This window comes from Rhodotorula graminis (assembly GCF_001329695.1).
Source record: "Rhodotorula graminis WP1 unplaced genomic scaffold RHOBAscaffold_9, whole genome shotgun sequence".
NCBI classification, from domain to species: Eukaryota; Fungi; Basidiomycota; class Microbotryomycetes; order Sporidiobolales; family Sporidiobolaceae; genus Rhodotorula; species Rhodotorula graminis.
Window position 1 is genome coordinate 750,358 of NW_017264936.1, and position 15,020 is coordinate 765,377.

The 15,020-nt window shown below is 68.4% G+C and overlaps 6 protein-coding genes across 6 annotated transcripts; 3 read left to right on the forward strand and 3 right to left on the reverse strand.

Annotated features, from left to right (window-relative positions):
* Nucleotides 1–411: 411 nt before the first annotated feature.
* RHOBADRAFT_45338 (uncharacterized protein) lies at nucleotides 412–2,673 on the forward strand (the record flags this gene model as incomplete). The annotated part of the gene is made up of 2 exons (XM_018414592.1): nucleotides 412–1,933; nucleotides 2,018–2,673. 2 exons carry the CDS (start codon nucleotides 412–414, stop codon nucleotides 2,671–2,673), a joined length of 2,178 nt encoding a protein of 725 aa, XP_018270090.1.
* A 363-nt stretch (nucleotides 2,674–3,036) lies between these two features.
* RHOBADRAFT_48691 (uncharacterized protein) lies at nucleotides 3,037–6,187 on the reverse strand (the record flags this gene model as incomplete). Its single annotated transcript, XM_018415174.1, has 10 exons — nucleotides 3,037–3,293; nucleotides 3,368–3,622; nucleotides 3,700–3,805; nucleotides 3,888–4,136; nucleotides 4,209–4,389; nucleotides 4,468–4,984; nucleotides 5,066–5,326; nucleotides 5,394–5,591; nucleotides 5,662–5,834; nucleotides 6,002–6,187. The coding sequence occupies 10 exons, from the start codon at nucleotides 6,185–6,187 to the stop codon at nucleotides 3,107–3,109; spliced, it is 2,313 nt and encodes a 770-aa protein (XP_018270091.1). The 3' UTR covers nucleotides 3,037–3,106.
* A 901-nt stretch (nucleotides 6,188–7,088) lies between these two features.
* RHOBADRAFT_54608 (uncharacterized protein) lies at nucleotides 7,089–7,727 on the forward strand (the record flags this gene model as incomplete). The annotated part of the gene is made up of 4 exons (XM_018417410.1): nucleotides 7,089–7,101; nucleotides 7,131–7,342; nucleotides 7,445–7,487; nucleotides 7,562–7,727. Coding segments are annotated over 4 exons (433 nt in total), but the record flags the coding sequence as incomplete, so codon positions are not given.
* Nucleotides 7,728–8,166: 439 nt separating this feature from the next.
* RHOBADRAFT_54609 (uncharacterized protein) lies at nucleotides 8,167–9,258 on the reverse strand (the record flags this gene model as incomplete). Its single annotated transcript, XM_018417411.1, has 5 exons — nucleotides 8,167–8,430; nucleotides 8,776–8,820; nucleotides 8,887–8,934; nucleotides 9,041–9,132; nucleotides 9,207–9,258. Coding segments are annotated over 5 exons (307 nt in total), but the record flags the coding sequence as incomplete, so codon positions are not given.
* Nucleotides 9,259–9,912: 654 nt separating this feature from the next.
* RHOBADRAFT_49987 (uncharacterized protein) lies at nucleotides 9,913–12,504 on the reverse strand (the record flags this gene model as incomplete). The annotated part of the gene is made up of 5 exons (XM_018415281.1): nucleotides 9,913–10,949; nucleotides 11,024–11,194; nucleotides 11,314–11,420; nucleotides 11,515–12,096; nucleotides 12,162–12,504. 5 exons carry the CDS (start codon nucleotides 12,502–12,504, stop codon nucleotides 9,951–9,953), a joined length of 2,202 nt encoding a protein of 733 aa, XP_018270094.1. The 3' UTR covers nucleotides 9,913–9,950.
* A 153-nt stretch (nucleotides 12,505–12,657) lies between these two features.
* On the forward strand, nucleotides 12,658–15,019 carry RHOBADRAFT_54611 (uncharacterized protein; the record flags this gene model as incomplete). The annotated part of the gene is made up of 8 exons (XM_018417412.1): nucleotides 12,658–12,865; nucleotides 12,930–13,006; nucleotides 13,071–13,212; nucleotides 13,286–13,410; nucleotides 13,492–13,689; nucleotides 13,792–13,918; nucleotides 13,999–14,416; nucleotides 14,524–15,019. 8 exons carry the CDS (start codon nucleotides 12,658–12,660, stop codon nucleotides 15,017–15,019), a joined length of 1,791 nt encoding a protein of 596 aa, XP_018270095.1.
* Between the last annotated feature and the right edge of the window lies 1 nt (nucleotide 15,020).

Genomic DNA, 15,020 nt, shown 5'->3' on the forward strand with positions numbered 1-15,020 from the left:
TCTGATGCACCGCCCACGCTCGGCGGTGCAGCTCCCGCAGTGCCGGCTCGCGTCCGCGCCCCCTGTCCGTCCGCGGCGACGCGTCGGCCTCTCGCTCCTCGGCCGTCCTGTGCGTTTAGGAGGCTGGGGCGGCTCGAGCCGGTACTGGAGGGCGAGCTCGGGCCAGCGCGCGTCCACCGCTCTGCTACACGAGCGAGGCGCTGCGCTGCGCCCGCTGCGCTGAGCTCGGCGAGGGCGATCGAGGCCATCCGCTGCTCGCCGGTCCGTCTGCGTGAGTTCCGCCGCGCCGCCCGACGAGCACACCGACGGCTGTGGGGCCAGGAGCAAGCGCCCTCGCCTCGATCGTCCACGCGGCGCTCCTCGCTCTTCTCCTTCTCTCGCTCTCCTCCGGCACCCACGCGCGCTCTCGCCATGAGCCTCGCGACGACGAGCGTCAGCTCGACAACGACGGCGGCGCCCATCAAGATCCCTCGCAGCGCGCACGGCTCGCCCTGCGCGCTCCCCGTCTCAGCCCCACCGTCCCCTCCTCCTCCGCCTTCCCCCGCCTCTCTCTCGCCCTCGCACCTCTCGAAGCCCTTCCACCACCAGCCTCGTCCCACGCACCTCCTCCGACGTGCAACGACGCTCCGCCCACCGCCTCAGCAAACCCGCCCCAAGTTCGACCTCGAGTCGTCGTCCCCGCTCTCGCCCTCGGGCGCCGACAAGACGCTCCTCCTCGCGCGCCTCGAGCGCGCCAAGAGCACGCACGTCCTCCTCCGCGAGGGCCAGCCGGCGAGGCCGCTTACGTCGCGCGAGCTGAGGAGGCTGCGCCACGAGGAGGCGGGCGAGAGCAGCAGCACGGCGGGCGGCGCGAGCGGCGAGGGAGGAGGGACGACGGGCACGGAGGACCTCGAGGAGGGTTCGACGCCCGTGTCGCTCGCGTCGACGCCGTCGGTCCATGTCCTCGACGCGACCCTTGAGCAGGTCGAGCACGTCGAGCCCGTCGAGCGCGTGCAGGACGAGGTCGTCGACCCGAGCCGCGAGCTCGTCACGCTCTCTTCGGCCGCCGGCGGCCACTCGCTCCCCTCCATCTCTCGCCGCGATACCCTCGTCCCCTCGTCGGCGGCGTCTCGCCCATCCCGCACCGCCCCCTTCCCATCCCTCCTCTCTCGCCGCGCTCAAAGCTCGACGCACCTCGACCCGGCGCACGCCCAGGCGACACCGCTCCCGAGCCGCACCTCGCCGTCGACAACGTTCGGCGGGCACGTTCTCGCGCTCAAGCTTGCCGAGGCGGCGGCGGCGCAGCAGAGCCGCCAGAGGGCGGGTCCAGCCCCGCGCAGGTCGGCGTCGCCGGCGTCGCCGGCCGCCGGGCCCGGCCAAGGTCCGGCGCCGTCGAGCTCGACTGTCGCACGCAAGAAGCAGCTCGGCAAGACGCGCTCGCTGCCGGCGGCGGCGCAGTCGGCGCCAGCGACGCCGTGGCTCGGACCCTCGGCCGGCTCGCGCTCGTCGACCGCGCCCATGCCGCCGCCTTCCTTCGTCTTCCCTCCCGACTATCGCCCTCACGCACGCGCACACACGGCCACAACCTCGTCGTCTCGCGCCTCGTCCTCGTCCATGTCGTCCTCGCCCCAGTCGTCCCCGCTCCTGCGCCCCGTCGTCGCCGCCTCGGCCGGCGACCCCTCGGCGCTCACGCTCCACTTTGCGCGTCGCCCCGACATGCCGCGCAAGGGGAGCTTGGGCGAGAGCTGGAGCCGCATGTGCCTCAGGGGGGAGCAGCAGGGGCGCGTGAGCCAGACGGCCAAGAGCGTGTTCGGGAGTTGGGGGAGCGGGGCGGCAGCCGCCAGCATGGTGCGCGGGGCGAGCGACGCAGAGGCGGAGGAGGAGAGCGGCGAGGGCGAGAGCGGCGCCGAGGGGGACGACGAGGAGTACGAGCGGTCGCGCGTCAACGCCTCGGGTGCGCCCTCCTTTCTCTATCTCTCTCCCTCCCTCGCCTTCCTCAATACCGGTAGACTTACTCTCTCTCGTATTCTACCCACAGAGCTCTCCGTGTTCGCGTCACCCCGCTCCTCCTTCGCCTCCTCCTTCTTCACCTCGCCCCTCTCGCGCTCGCGCTCCCTCTCCTCGACTCAAGGCGACGACGCCGGCACCCGCACCCCGTCCGCCTCGGCGCCCTCGTCGACCGCCTCGCCCACCTCGTCCTCGCCGCCCAAGCTGCCTCTCCCGGCCAAGCTCGGCGGCTCGGCGGGCCCGCACGCACCTCGCGGGCGGTGGGAGGACATTGTCGCCGCGAGCGAGCCGACGCTGCTCCCTCTGCCGGCGCTCGCGCCGGTCCTCGGGCCCGTGCACGCGGCGCAGCCGAACGCGCTGCTCGCGGCCGGCGCTGCGACGGGCCAGGCGCAGGGTCGTGCGCCCGTCGGCGGCCTCGAGATGAAGAAGCTGCGCGCCGAGCAGGCGGCGAGGAGGCTCGCGGCGCTCGGCTCGAAGCCGAGTGCGACGAAGGGGCATGACGACGCCGAGGGCGCAGTGGACGATGTTTGGGAGAGCTCGTCGTCGGCGAGCGAGGAGGGCGGGCCGGCGTCGTCGGACGACGGCGAGGAGGGTCAGGCGGGGCAGGGGGAAATGAGGGGCGCCAAGGAGCGTGGGCTTGTGAGGGGCGGTGGACGGCGCCAGACGCTTACGCTGCGCAGGGGCTGAGGCGCGAGGGCGGAAGGAGGATGAGGTGGAAGAGGTGCGTGCGCTCGCTCTCCCCTCCTCTTTTCTCTCTCTCTTGATGGTCGAGCCTCGACTCATGCTCCTCTCTTTGCGCACAGGTGCCGCTTGCTTAGTTAGTTCGTCTCTCAGTCGCTCCCTCCTCTTTTCGTCCTCGCACTCGCACTTCCTCCTCTCTAGCAAAACCGGCGTCGTGCAGACGCTTTCTCTGCGGCCGAGTCTTGTAGATGATTGCGCAACCTTTGCGTCCCTCTCGTGTTCTCGACAAGCAGAAAGAGAGCGAGAGCGAAAGCGAGCAACGCGAAGAGGACGGACGACTCGGATCGAGAGCTCTCGCAAGCGCAAATTGAAAAGCGAACGCAAGGACTTGCACAACAAGGCTCTGCCAGACCTCGAACCCGCACCCCGACGCCCGCACTCACCGGCGCTCCTTGCGCTTCTTCTTGTCGCGCTTGTCGTCGTCGCGCCCGCTGCGCTTGGACGACGCGGCGCCCGAGACGTACTTCTGGCCCTTGGCGATGCGCTCAAAGATGCGGCGCGCCTCGCAGTCGGGGAACGCGTTGACGTTCTTGTAGTCAAAGTACGACGCGCCGAACTCCCACAGCCTGGGCGCGAGGAGAGAGAGGTCAGGGCCGGTCCGGCGTCGAGAGGCGCTAGAAGAGAGAGAGAGGGGACGCACCACTCGGGCCTCGTCTCGGTGACGGTGCGGATAAAGTTGCGGGTCGTGAGGACAAACTCGTTGTAGATGACCCACTCGGGGTTGTGGTCGAGGCCCGTCGACGGGTGCAGGCCGACGACCTGCAGGTCCTTGATCGTCATGTACCCGTTCTTGTCGCCCTCGCGGTGCGCGACTTGCATGAAGAAGCCCGCCGTGAGCGCACGCTGGATGTTGATGTAGTACGACTTGTCGTCGAACGAGGTCGAGACGAGGTCGCTGCGCGAGGGAGAGTCAGGAGATGGTCGACAACGAGGTGGGTGGACGGGGACCGAGAGAGGAGACGAGAGACGCACAGGTCCATCTTCTCCATCGAGCGCTTGAGCTGGTTGCGGACGTTGTCGGCCTGCTGCATGGCGCGATGCGACACGTAGTTGTTCCAGCACCAGTTGGCGTCGGGGCCTGCGCGCAACGACGACGACGCATAGTCAGTACGGGTCGCACATGTATGGACGCAGGGAGAGAGGGAGAAAAGGTGACGCACTGCCCTTGTACGCGTGGTAGAGGTTGAGGAGCGACAGGTGGTCGCCGCTCGGGTGGGCAAACTGCGCCTTGGCCTCGTCGGCCTCCTTGCGCTGGCTGTTGGGGCGCAGGTACGGGTTGGGCACCGACAGCATGGCCGCGATCGACAGGATCTCGTTCGAGCACTTGAACTCGGGCGAGACGATGAGCATCTTGGCGAGTTGGGGCTCGAGCGGAAAGGTCGACATGAGGTCGCCGAGCGGCGTCAAGTCTGCGGCGCGAGGGACAACGAGAGAGGGTCAGTACGGCTCGCAGACAGTCGAGGAGGGAGAGAGGGACGCACTGCCGTCATCGTCGAACGCGGCGAGGTAGTTGAGGAGCTCGAGCGCGCGCATGACCGTCTCGGGTGCTGGAGGATCCATGTAGTCGAAGTGGACGAGGTCGTCGACGCCGAGCTTCTTGAGCTCGAGGATGACCGACGCGAGGTTGCACCGCAGGATCTCGGGGTACGTCTGCTCCTCGAGCTGCGAGCGCGAGAGCACGAGGGTCAGTGCTCGTTCCCCGGGTCGAGGCGAGAAAGAGAGAGAGAGAGCGGGACACACCTCCTTGACAAAGTCCGACTCGGTGTACAGGCGGAAGCACTTGCCCGGGCGAGTACGGCCGGCACGACCGGCGCGCTGGTTGGCGCTCGCCTTGGAGATGGGGCTCACGAGGAGCGACTCGACGCGGATGCGCGGGTTGTAAATCTTCTGCTTCGAGAAGCCCGGGTCGACGACGTAGACGATGCCGTCGATCGTGAGCGACGTCTCGGCAATGTTGGTCGAGATGACGACCTTGCGGCCGGGCGGGCCGTCGGGCGTGCGGGGCGGCGGCGCCTTGTCGAAGATGCGCTGCTGCTGCTGAGGCGGGAGCGACGAGTACAGCGGGACGGCCTTGAGCGGGCCGAACTGGGGCCCGAGCTGGTCGGCCTCGACCGTGATCTTGCGGCACGCGTCCTCGATCTCCTCCTCGCCGGTCAGGAACACGAGGATGTCGCCTTCTGGCTCGGCCTGGTGGACCATGAGCACGGTGCGGATGGCGGACTCGAGGTAGTCGGGCTCGGGCTCGGGCGTGTAGAAGCTGTACGAGGAGGGACGACCCAAAGTCAGTCTTCCCGCCGCCGAAGAAAAAGGGAAAAGTCGAGGGAGACGAGGGACGCACATCTCGACGGCGAACGTGCGACCAGGAACCTTGAGGAGCGGTGCGCCGAAGAAGTAGTTCTGGAACTTGGCGGCGTCGAGCGTGGCGGACATGACGACGATCTTGAGGTCCGGGCGCCGGCGCGCAACGTCCTTGAGCAGGCCCATGAGGATGTCGGTGGCGAGGGTGCGCTCGTGCGCCTCGTCGAGGATGACGCACGAGTAGCGCGACAGCATGTGGTCGTTCATGGCCTCGCGGAGCAGCATTCCGTCGGTCATGTACCTGCGCGCGACGGTCTCGAGTGAGCTTCGCCTGGACGCAGGGAGAGAGAGAGACGCGGCAGACGCACTTGAGGAACGTGTTGGGGCTCGTGCAGTCCTCAAAACGGATGCTGTAGCCGACCTGCTCGCCGAGCGGAACGTCCATCTCGTCGGCGACGCGCTTGGCGACGCTCATGGCGGCGACTCGTCGAGGCTGCGTGCACGCGACCTGGAGGCCCGGCCGCCGCAAGTGCGGCAAGTCGGCGTAGGCGACGTACTGCGGGATCCTGTGGGCGGGCGAGGTCGAGGTCAGGAAGGTGCGCCCAGAGGGGCGGCAATGACGAGGGAGGGACGTACTGAGTCGTCTTGCCGGACCCGGTCTCGCCAGAGAGGACGACGAACTGGTTGGCGTTAAACATCTCGAGGAACTCGTTCATCTGCTGGTGGACGGGGAGCTTCTTGCGGACGGCGAAGATGTCGGCGTAGCGCTTGGAGAAGGGTTGGAGCGTGAACGGGTTGATGTCGCCGGCCTGCAGGACAGTGTGGAGGGTCAGCTTTGTACTGGCGTAGACCGTGTCTGTGCCGCCGCGGCGAGATGCGAGACGAGCGAGGACGAGGACGGTCCCGCTCGTCGTCGCGGGTTCGAGACGGCTGGGGGATGTGGTTGGGGTGGGAGGGAGGGAGAGTGAGGACGCACCATGACGGCCTCGACGTCCTTGCCGCCCTTGGTCCTGGGCTGCCAGCCGTCGAATGGCCTCGCGCCGGGAGGAGGTGCGCCAGGTCCGCCCGTCATGCGGTCGCGCGGGTCCTGGACGTGGGCGAGGTAAGGGTTGTCGACGGGTGCGTCTGTGCGCGGGCGCTTGGAGATGGGCTCGTCAGCCATGGCGAGCTGAGAGGGTGGAGACGAGTGGCGGCTCGGACGCCTCGGACGAAGCTCTCGAGCTCGAGGCTGCCCCGCTCCTCGGCTCCTCACGCCGCCGTCTCGCTGCTGAGACTGGTCTGGCACACACGCTAGCTCTCCTGGCTCATCTCTCGAGTGCCTCTTGAAGTCCCGACCCTCCTGGACCCCTTCGCCGTCGAGCATCGCCCGCCTCCTCGCCTCATCTCTCTCGCCAATCTGTACGTCTCTCCCTCTCTCTGCGGTACCGAGAGCGCGCGCAGGAGCCTCAAAGTCGTGCTGACTCGCGTTCCCTCCGCGCAGAACGATGCAGCCGCGACGCAGCAGGGTTCGCTCGACACGCTCCTCGACCTTATTGTCGACTTCCCCCTCGACGGCACGATTGAAGGGGCTTTGGCTGCAACGAGGTCGTCCTCACTCGAACTCGATGTCACCGTGCTCTTCTTGTGCTCGAGGGCGCGCGCGAGCACCTCGACATGCTGCGCGAGACAGAGCGAGGACCTCTTCCCGTCGCTCTCGCCCTCGCGCCTCGAGCCGCACACGAGCTGTCGCCTCTCAGAAGCGCTCGACCTTCGCTTTGAGCGCGCCGAGCGCCGCCGATCGTGAGGCAAGACGAGCGCCGACCAATGCGTCTCCCGCTCGAGCTCTCCTCGTGCTCGCCGTGGACGACCTCCCTAATCTTCCTCTTGCCGCCACGCAGCACCGAGAAGACGGCGTTCGCCAAGTTGGGCGAATCGACTCGTCTTCGACCTCGTGTCCGGCCAAGAGGTGCGCTCCTTCAGTCTCTTGTCATCGTCCTCGAACCCTCGAATCCTCGACTTACCCTCCTCATTCCGCCCTTCCTCGCCCCTCTTTGTCCTCTCTCGTCTACTCGCAGTGCCGCATCATGGACTTCTCGGGTCGCTGGCCCTCGCTCCACCGCCCCCAGATTCGACCTCCTCCTCCCCGTCACGATCGTCTCGGAAAAGTGCCGCGCCGTCACGACCAAGGTGGGCGTCGAGGCGCCGGCCGACATCATCATTCGTCCTGTCGACGGCTCTTGGGGCGACCGAGTACCGGTACCCGCCGTCGGTGCACAACGGCGAGGGCGACAGCCTCGTCGAGCGGCTCGAGCGCGACGACGTCAAGACCTACTCGACTGTGCGTCCACTCTCACCTCTTCCTCTCACGCACGTTCTCGACTGACGATAGAGCACGGCTGCAGGGTCGATGGCGGCGTCGCACCCCTCTCGCCCCTCGCAGTCCCGAAACGTCGACTCGAGCTTCGGCAAGCGCACGACCCTCTGTGCGCCCCGCCACCTTCTCCCTCGTCCTCTGCCTCTCTCACGCCGAGACTGACGCCCTTGACGCCGCCCGCAGCTTCCTCGAGCGAGCCCGAGACGCGCGAGACGTCCAAAGAGCGCTTCGTCTGGTCGGCCTGCGCCTGAGCGCGCTCTCCTTGCTCTTTCCCCCTCCTCGCCCCTCTCTCTCCTCTGTGCCCTTCCTCCCGCGCTCTATGTGCAACGCCGGCTCTTCCTCGTCTCTCAACCCGTCACGCCCCGGGAGGGCTCCGTTCGTCGAGGCAAGCGAGCACGTCCCGAGAAGGCGAGCGAGGCTTGTCGAGCGACGAGTTTGACGTCCTCTTCTCGCGTGCATGCACCTCGAGAGCGTCGCAAGAGCATGCTGCGACTCGGCGACTGAGCGAAAGGGAGCCGTGAAGCGGGCCTCGAGAGCTCAAGCCGACCGCACCTCGTCGACCTCTCTCGCTGAGCGGCGCTTCTCCTCGCGCTGCAAGTTGTCGAGAGCGCACTCAAGCATGCCTGAGAGAGTTCGAGATGACCTCGAGCTGGAAGCGAGCAGAGGGAAGCGCTAGCGAGAGCAGGTCGAGGCTCGAGCGTCGTCTCGCTTGCGAGCGCCGACTTCGAGCACGAGACGATCACGTCGCAGAGCATCTCTCTCTCGAGCCTTTCGCGTGCAGCTCGTAGAGAAGGAAAAGGCAATTGCAGTTATGGTACCAACGAGGACGGGACACTACTCAAGCTCAAGCGACAGGAGAAAAAGGGAAAAGGAAAGGGGGAGGGGAGAGGGAGGAGGGGGTGTACTCACTCACTGCACTCGGGCGGCCCACCAGTGGGAGCCGACGCGGTCGACTTGGCGATGAACTCGTCGAACTTGGCGTTCATCTCCACCTTGTGCTCGTCAAACTTGTTCTTGAGGTCGGCGACCATCGCGGCGGCGGCGCTCGCGGCCTGCACGGGCACCGAGAGGGCTAGGTCAGCGAGGTGTCGACGGCGTGGCGCGAGAGGCGAGGACGAGGGGTTCGCGAGAGGGAGAGGGGGCGAGAGGGTGAAAGGGAGGCGTGCAACGAGAGGCGAGGAGAGAGGAGAGGAGAGAGGCGAGGAGCGAGGTGTGGAGAGAGGTGTCGCGAGAGACGCGTTGCGAGGGAGGGTGCGGGAGCTGAGAGGGATGGGGAAAGAGAGAGGCGAAAGAGGGGGACGCACCTTGTCCTCGTCGTCGCGGCGGCGTCAAAGCCCTTGCCGCTCCACCGCTCGCCGTTGGGCGCCAGGTCGGCGTGTAGTTTGCCGGCGCTCGACCTTGGCGTACGTCTTGGGGTTGTACGACTCGGGCCGCTTGTGGATCTCGGGGATTGTGTCGCACGACGTTCAGAGCGTGCCCTTGAGGTAGTTGCGCTCGATCTGGTCGACGATGTCGTGGCACTTGGCCTTGTCGGCAGCCTCCTTCTCCTCCTCCGTCTGCGCCGGGAGGAGAGGGCGGGAACGAGGTCAGCTCGTGTTGCGCGTGAGGGCCGACTCAGAGTCGCCCGGGGCGCAGAGACGAGGGGAGGGGCTCGGGACGCACGAGAACGGGTCTCGCGGCCTGCGACATGACGCCACGACAGGTAGAGAGGATGGTCCGGGTGGCGTGAGCTCCTGGAGAGGGTGCTGGGTTGGCTGATGGCGGGGGAGGGGGGGACGAGGTCAGCTGGCGCCAACGAGGGCGTGGAGAGAGGCGACAAGGGGCGCACAGGTTGCTCAGGTGGTGAGGTAAGTCTCGGGGAGGTTCTGGGGGTGCTCTGGCCGAGAGCAAGTAGGAGGTGAGGAAGAGAGCGAGGTGGCCCCGCCTCCTCGTCGACGACGACGACAACGGCGAGCTGGCGGGCTCTCCAGGGGCGCGAAACGAGCTAGACCTGGTCTCTTGACCCTGCTCGACAGCTTGCGCGCAATCGCATTCGCCCACGGCGTCTCGCTCGTTCCCCTCGTCGTCGCATCCACCCACCTCAGCTTTCCCTCGCTTTCCTCCCTCTCGACTCCACGGCTCGCATGGCGTGAGTCCTCCTTCTGCTCTACGTGAACGCTCGCTGACTCGCCTGTCCTGCAGCACCCCGTCCGCGGCCCTCCCCCTTCCCGTTTCCTCCTCATCGCTCCCCGTCCCCGCACCGCCCGCTCTCGCCCCGACAGCGACGACAACGACGACGACAAGCGCCGCCGGGCACGCGTGCAGGTGGAGGTTCTGCACAGTGGTACTGCCGTCGAGCGCAGAGCTGCGGGCGCACGTGCTCGCGCACGTCGACGAGGCGCATCCGGGGCGGCGGTGAGGGCGCGAGTGCTTGGTGCGAGCGAGCGAGGAGAGCTGTAGAGCCGCGCGACGAGGAGGACAACTGTCTTTGCATCGCAACGCGTCGGGTGAGAGGTTCTGCGAGACGAGAGCTCTCTCTCGGTCGCACGGCTCGCTGCTGCCAAGCTGCTCTATTCCACCGCTCTGGCCCTCGTCAAGCTCCGCCGCCGCCGAGCCGCTTGAGCCTCGCCTCTGCCGCCCTCGCGCGCTCCTCGCGCTCGACGCGCCGCTTCTGCTCCTCGCTCAGTCCCGACCGCTGCCGGTCCTGGATGACGGCGGGCGGGCCCCCTCCGAGCCGGTTCACGCCCGCCTTCAAGCTCGGCGCGCGCGCCTGCGCCTCCCGCACGCGCTGCTCCTCCTTCTCGCGCGCCGCCTCGAGCTCGGCGACCCGCTCGCGCTCGCGCACCTCGTCGCGCTCGCGCGCCTTGGCCCGGCGCTCCTCCTCGCGGCGCTCTTTCTCGAGCTCGACGCGCTCGTCGAGCCCGCTCGGGACGCGCGCCGCGCCGACCCAGTCGCACCGCGCCGGGTCCGAAAAGGCGACGAACCGGAACTGGTTGCGCGTCGCGCGCGAGCCGCACAGCTCGTACGGGGTGCGGCCGAGGGGCGAGAGGTAGGTCGGGTCGGGCGAGGGCGACGAGGGCGACTCGAGGAGGAAGCGCACGACGTGCGCTTGGTCGGCCGACGCGGCGCAGTGCAGGAGCGTCGGGGTGCGCTCGCGCTCGCGGGCGTCCCACCACGAGGGGAGCTTGCCGCGCGTCGTGCCCGGCGCGGGCGCGGCCCGAGCGGTCGGCGACGCCGATGGCGACGACGAGTCGGCGGCGGCGGCGGGACCGTCCTCGTGGCCCGACTCGAGCTCGGGACCGTACTTGTCGAGAAAGGCGCGGAGCGCGTCCACGCGGCCCTTGCGCACCATGTCGACGAGGCGGGTCCACCGGTCGCGCTCGAGCTCCTCGGCCTTTGTGAGCTGCGGCTCGGCGGGCTTGGCGGGCTCCTTCTTGGTCGACGACGAGGCAGGTGCGGGTGGCGCGGGTGCGGGCTTGGGCGCGATGGACGACAGGTACGAGGCGTCGAGGGCGGCGAGAGCCGAGGCCGACAGGTGCGACGTCTTGACGCGGGTGAGCTCGAGGAACGAGCGCATGAGCTCGTTGATGGTCTGCGGGGAGGGGCGCTTCGAGTGAGCTGGGTCCGGAAAAGAGAGAGAGAGAGGCAAAGGGAAAGAGGACGCACCGGCCGCTTGGTCGGGAAGCCGAACCCTCGAATGCGCGCGTCGCCCTTTTGCAACGGCGCGTCGTCGTCGTAGCCGAAGAAGGTGCGGTAGTTGTTCTTGGAGCAGCGCAGGAAGACGAGCTCGGACGAGCGGATCTCGGGCGCCCACGAGCCGAGGAGCTCGCGCACTTCCTGCGAGGGCGAGAGGACGAGTGTCAGTACGTACGGGCGCCTCCAACTTTTAACCAGAGCCCAGCTCGGCGAGGCGAGTGGTTGCTCGAGAGAGATAGAGAGACGAGCGCGCGACGCACATCGGTGAGGGCCGCCTCGTTGTGCCGGCGGATCATGGCGCCGGCCGACTTTGCCTTGCCCTTGCCCGAGTCGTTGGTGCTCTGCGCTCCTCCCTGCTTGCGACGAGCTGCGTGCGTCCCAAGTGGAAGAACCTAGTCAGTACGCTCCTCGGGAACCCAAGGGGCGACGCGAACGAGACCGAGAGGACGACGACGACGCACTCGTGTAGCGGTGGAACGTCTTCTTGGCGAGGACGACGACCTCGCGCTCCTTGTCCTTGCCCTTGCCCCGACTGACGAGCTTGGGCCGCAGCTGGACGACCATGCCGGCAAAGTGCCCGCCGCCAAACATGAGCAGCGTCCACTTGCGCTCGTCGCCGCCCACCGCCGCCGCCGTTGCTGCCGCCGCCGCCGACGATGGTGCCGCCTCGGGCGCGAGCTGGAGCGCACGCAGCTCGTCGAGGACGGCGCGGCCCTCTTCTGCGCCTGGGAGCGCGCGCTTGCGGGCGCCCGCGAGGGGAAGGGCCGCGCGCGCGACGCCGTACTGCGTCTCGTCGGCGACGGTCGGCGCCTCGAACCACTGGAGGGCCGTCCTCGGTCCGGCGAGGACGTCGTCGTCGTCGCCGTCGTCGCCGTTGCCGTCCTTGTCGGCGGCGCGCGAGAGGTGCGTCTTGCGCAGGACGCGCGACAGGTTCGAGCCCGACTCGGCGGCGGCGGTGGCGCGGTCGTCGTCCGAGGCGGAAAAGTCCGAGTCGGACGTAGAGGCTGACGAGGCGTCCGACCCCGAGATCGAGGCGCTGAGGTCTGTGAGGGAGGGGATGGTCAGGTCGTGCGAGGAGAGGGAGAGAGGAGAGAGGAGGGGGACGCACTGTCGACGAGGCGGTTAAAGTCGTCCTCGGCGACGGGCGTCTTCTTGCCTTCGAGGCGGAGCTTTACGTTGTAGCGGTACCAGTCTGTCCGGTAGTGGTGCTTGAGGCCGTCGAGGGTCGGGAAGGATGCGCCGGTGAGGGCGCAGGTGTAGTTGTTGCCCGGGGTGCGGGTGGCGGTTGGCGGTGGGGTGGCAGGGTCCTGGTCGACGAGGTCCTGGAGGCGGTTCGAGGGGTGGAGCGGGTGCGAGTCGGGGATGACGAGTTGGCGCGGCTGGAGGGCGGCGAGGAGGTCGGGCGGGAGCTGGAAGGCGTACAGGGCCTGCTGGGGCAGCTTGTAGGCCATCGTGAGGGCACTCTTGAGCGCGCTCGAGGCGAGAATGGTGCGCTCGTGGGTGGTAGCAGCGAGAGAGACGACTTCATCTCCGACTCGACGTCGACCACTCTCGCTCATCGTCTCGCACAGCAGCGACCCGGCTGTCGAGCTGCACACAAAGCCATGCCTCGGCTGCGCACCCGCCTCGCTGTCCAACCCTGGCTCTGCCCGCCCTCGCTCTCGATCGCCTCGCTTCCTCCTCGACCTCGTCCACTCGAGCACCGCCTCGCGTCCACATCCGCCAGACCTGACTCGAGATGGCCAGGCTGGATCCCGACCATCGGCCTCGAGCTCCACGTCCAGCTCAAGGGCAACCCAAAACTCTTGTCGCGTCCGTCCCCTCCCTCGTTCCCTCGTCGTCGTCTTCCGACTGATCCTCCTCCTCTCGCTCGCAGCTGAACACGCCGTGTACGACGACTCGCCCAACACTCACGTCGCCGCGTTCGATGCCGCACTTCCAGGAGCCCTGCCCGTGCGCCCCCACCCTCCCTCTCGACCTTCGTCCCCTCCCTCACCTCCCTCTCTCGCGCCCGCAGGTCCTCCAACCTCGTGCCGTCCGCCTCGCGCTCCTCGCCTGTCTCGCCTTTGACGCCGACATCAACCCGAGCAGCACCTTTGACCGCAAGCACTACTTCTACCCGGACCTCACCACCGGGTGGCAGGTCACGCAGCGCTACGGTCCGTCTCTCGTCTCTCTCTCGCTCGTTGCTCCCACCCCGGCGCGAGTCTCACGCTCCGACCGCACACACAGATCCACTCGCAAAGGACGGCGTCGTCAAGGTGCCGAGACCGCCGGTCAAGGGCGCAAAGGGCAAGGGCGCTCAGGCCGACGACGAGTACTTCTTGGTCCGGCTCGAACAGATCCAGCTCGAGCAGGTGCGTCCTCCTCTCCTCCCTCTCATCTCTCCCCTCCTCGTCCTGACCTCGAGCCTCTCCTCGCCCCGCCCCGCCTCGCAGGACACGGCCAAGTCGTTCCACGACCCGACCTTGTCGCCCTCGGGCGGCACCCTCGTCGACCTGAACCGCGCCGGTGCCGCCCTCGTCGAGATCGTGACGCGCCCCGACATGCACTCGCCCGAGGAGGCCGCCGCGTTCGTCAAGACGCTCCAGGCCGTCCTGCGCCACGTCGGTGCGAGCGGGGCCAACATGGACAAGGTGCGCCCGGCGGCTCCCGTCTCTCTCCCTCTCTCTCCCTCTATCCTCGTTCGCCGTTCTCGAGAGACGGTCAGACTGACTGGCCCCGCTGTGTGTGCGCAGGGCGAGCTGCGGTGCGACGTCAACGTGTCGGTCGCGCGCGTCGGGGCCGAGGGCGAGGACGTCGAGCGCGGCACGAGGTGCGAGGTCAAGAACCTCAACGGCGTGCGTTTCATCGCCTCGGCTATCGGTGCGTCCGCCTCTCTCCCTCTCTCGCTCGTCGGCCCCTCTCGCTCGCCCAGTCACCGACTCCTCGTCCTCCTCCCTCAGAGTCCGAGATCTCTCGCCAAATCGCCCTCCTCTCGTCGGGCTCGCCCGTCCCGCAGTCGACCCGGGGCTTTGACGCCCTCTCGAGCTCGACGTTCCACCTGCGGTCGAAGGAAAACTCGCCCGACTACCGCTACGTGCCCGACCCGGAGCTCGGCGCGCTCGTGCTCGACGCGCGCGAGCTCGACGCGCTGAGGGCAACGATGCCCGAGCTGCCAGAGGCGGCGAGGGGGCGGTTGAGGGCAAGGTACGGGCTCGGGAAGAGGGAGGCGGGAGTGCTGGTTGCGCTCGGCGAGGTGCCGGACGAGGGCGAGGGCGGGCGAGGCGGCGCGGCGCAGCTGGACGAGGCCAGCCCTGGGCTCGGCGTCAGGTGGTTCGAGACGCTCGCAGAGGGGCGGGACCCCAAGCTCGCCGCCAACTGGTCCGTCCTCCCCCTTCATCTCTCTCCTCTCCTCGCATCGCCTCGCGCACCCACTGACTCTCTCCTCCTCGTCCCCCTCTCCTCCCTCGGCGCGGCGCCCGACACAGGCTCATCCACACGTACCTCGGCCTCCTTTCTCGCGCCTCGCTCTCGCTCGCCCGCTCGCCCCTCGAGCCCGCCGAGCTCGGCGCCCTCCTCGACGCCGTCGCGCTCAAGCGCGTGACGACCACCGAGGCCAAGACGCTCCTCGGCGAGTACGTCGCCGCCGCCGCCGCCGGTGCGGGCGAGGCGACAGCCGGGTCGTTCAAGGTCAAGCTCGACGAGCTGCTCGCCTCGCGGCCTGCGCCCGGTCCCTCGTCCTCCTCGGCTTCGGCGACGCCGACGGGCGACGGCGGCGACGGCGCAGCAGGTCACGACGCCGCGTTTGCGGCCCTCATCGACTCGCTCATCGAGTCGCACCCGGCCGAGGTGGCCAAGGTCCGAGCGGGGCACGCCAAGGTCCTGCAGCGCCTCGTCGGCGCCGCCATGAAGCGCACAAAGGGCACGGCCGACGCCAAGCGCGTCCTCGACGAGCTCTCGAGGCGACTCTCGGGGCCGTCATGAG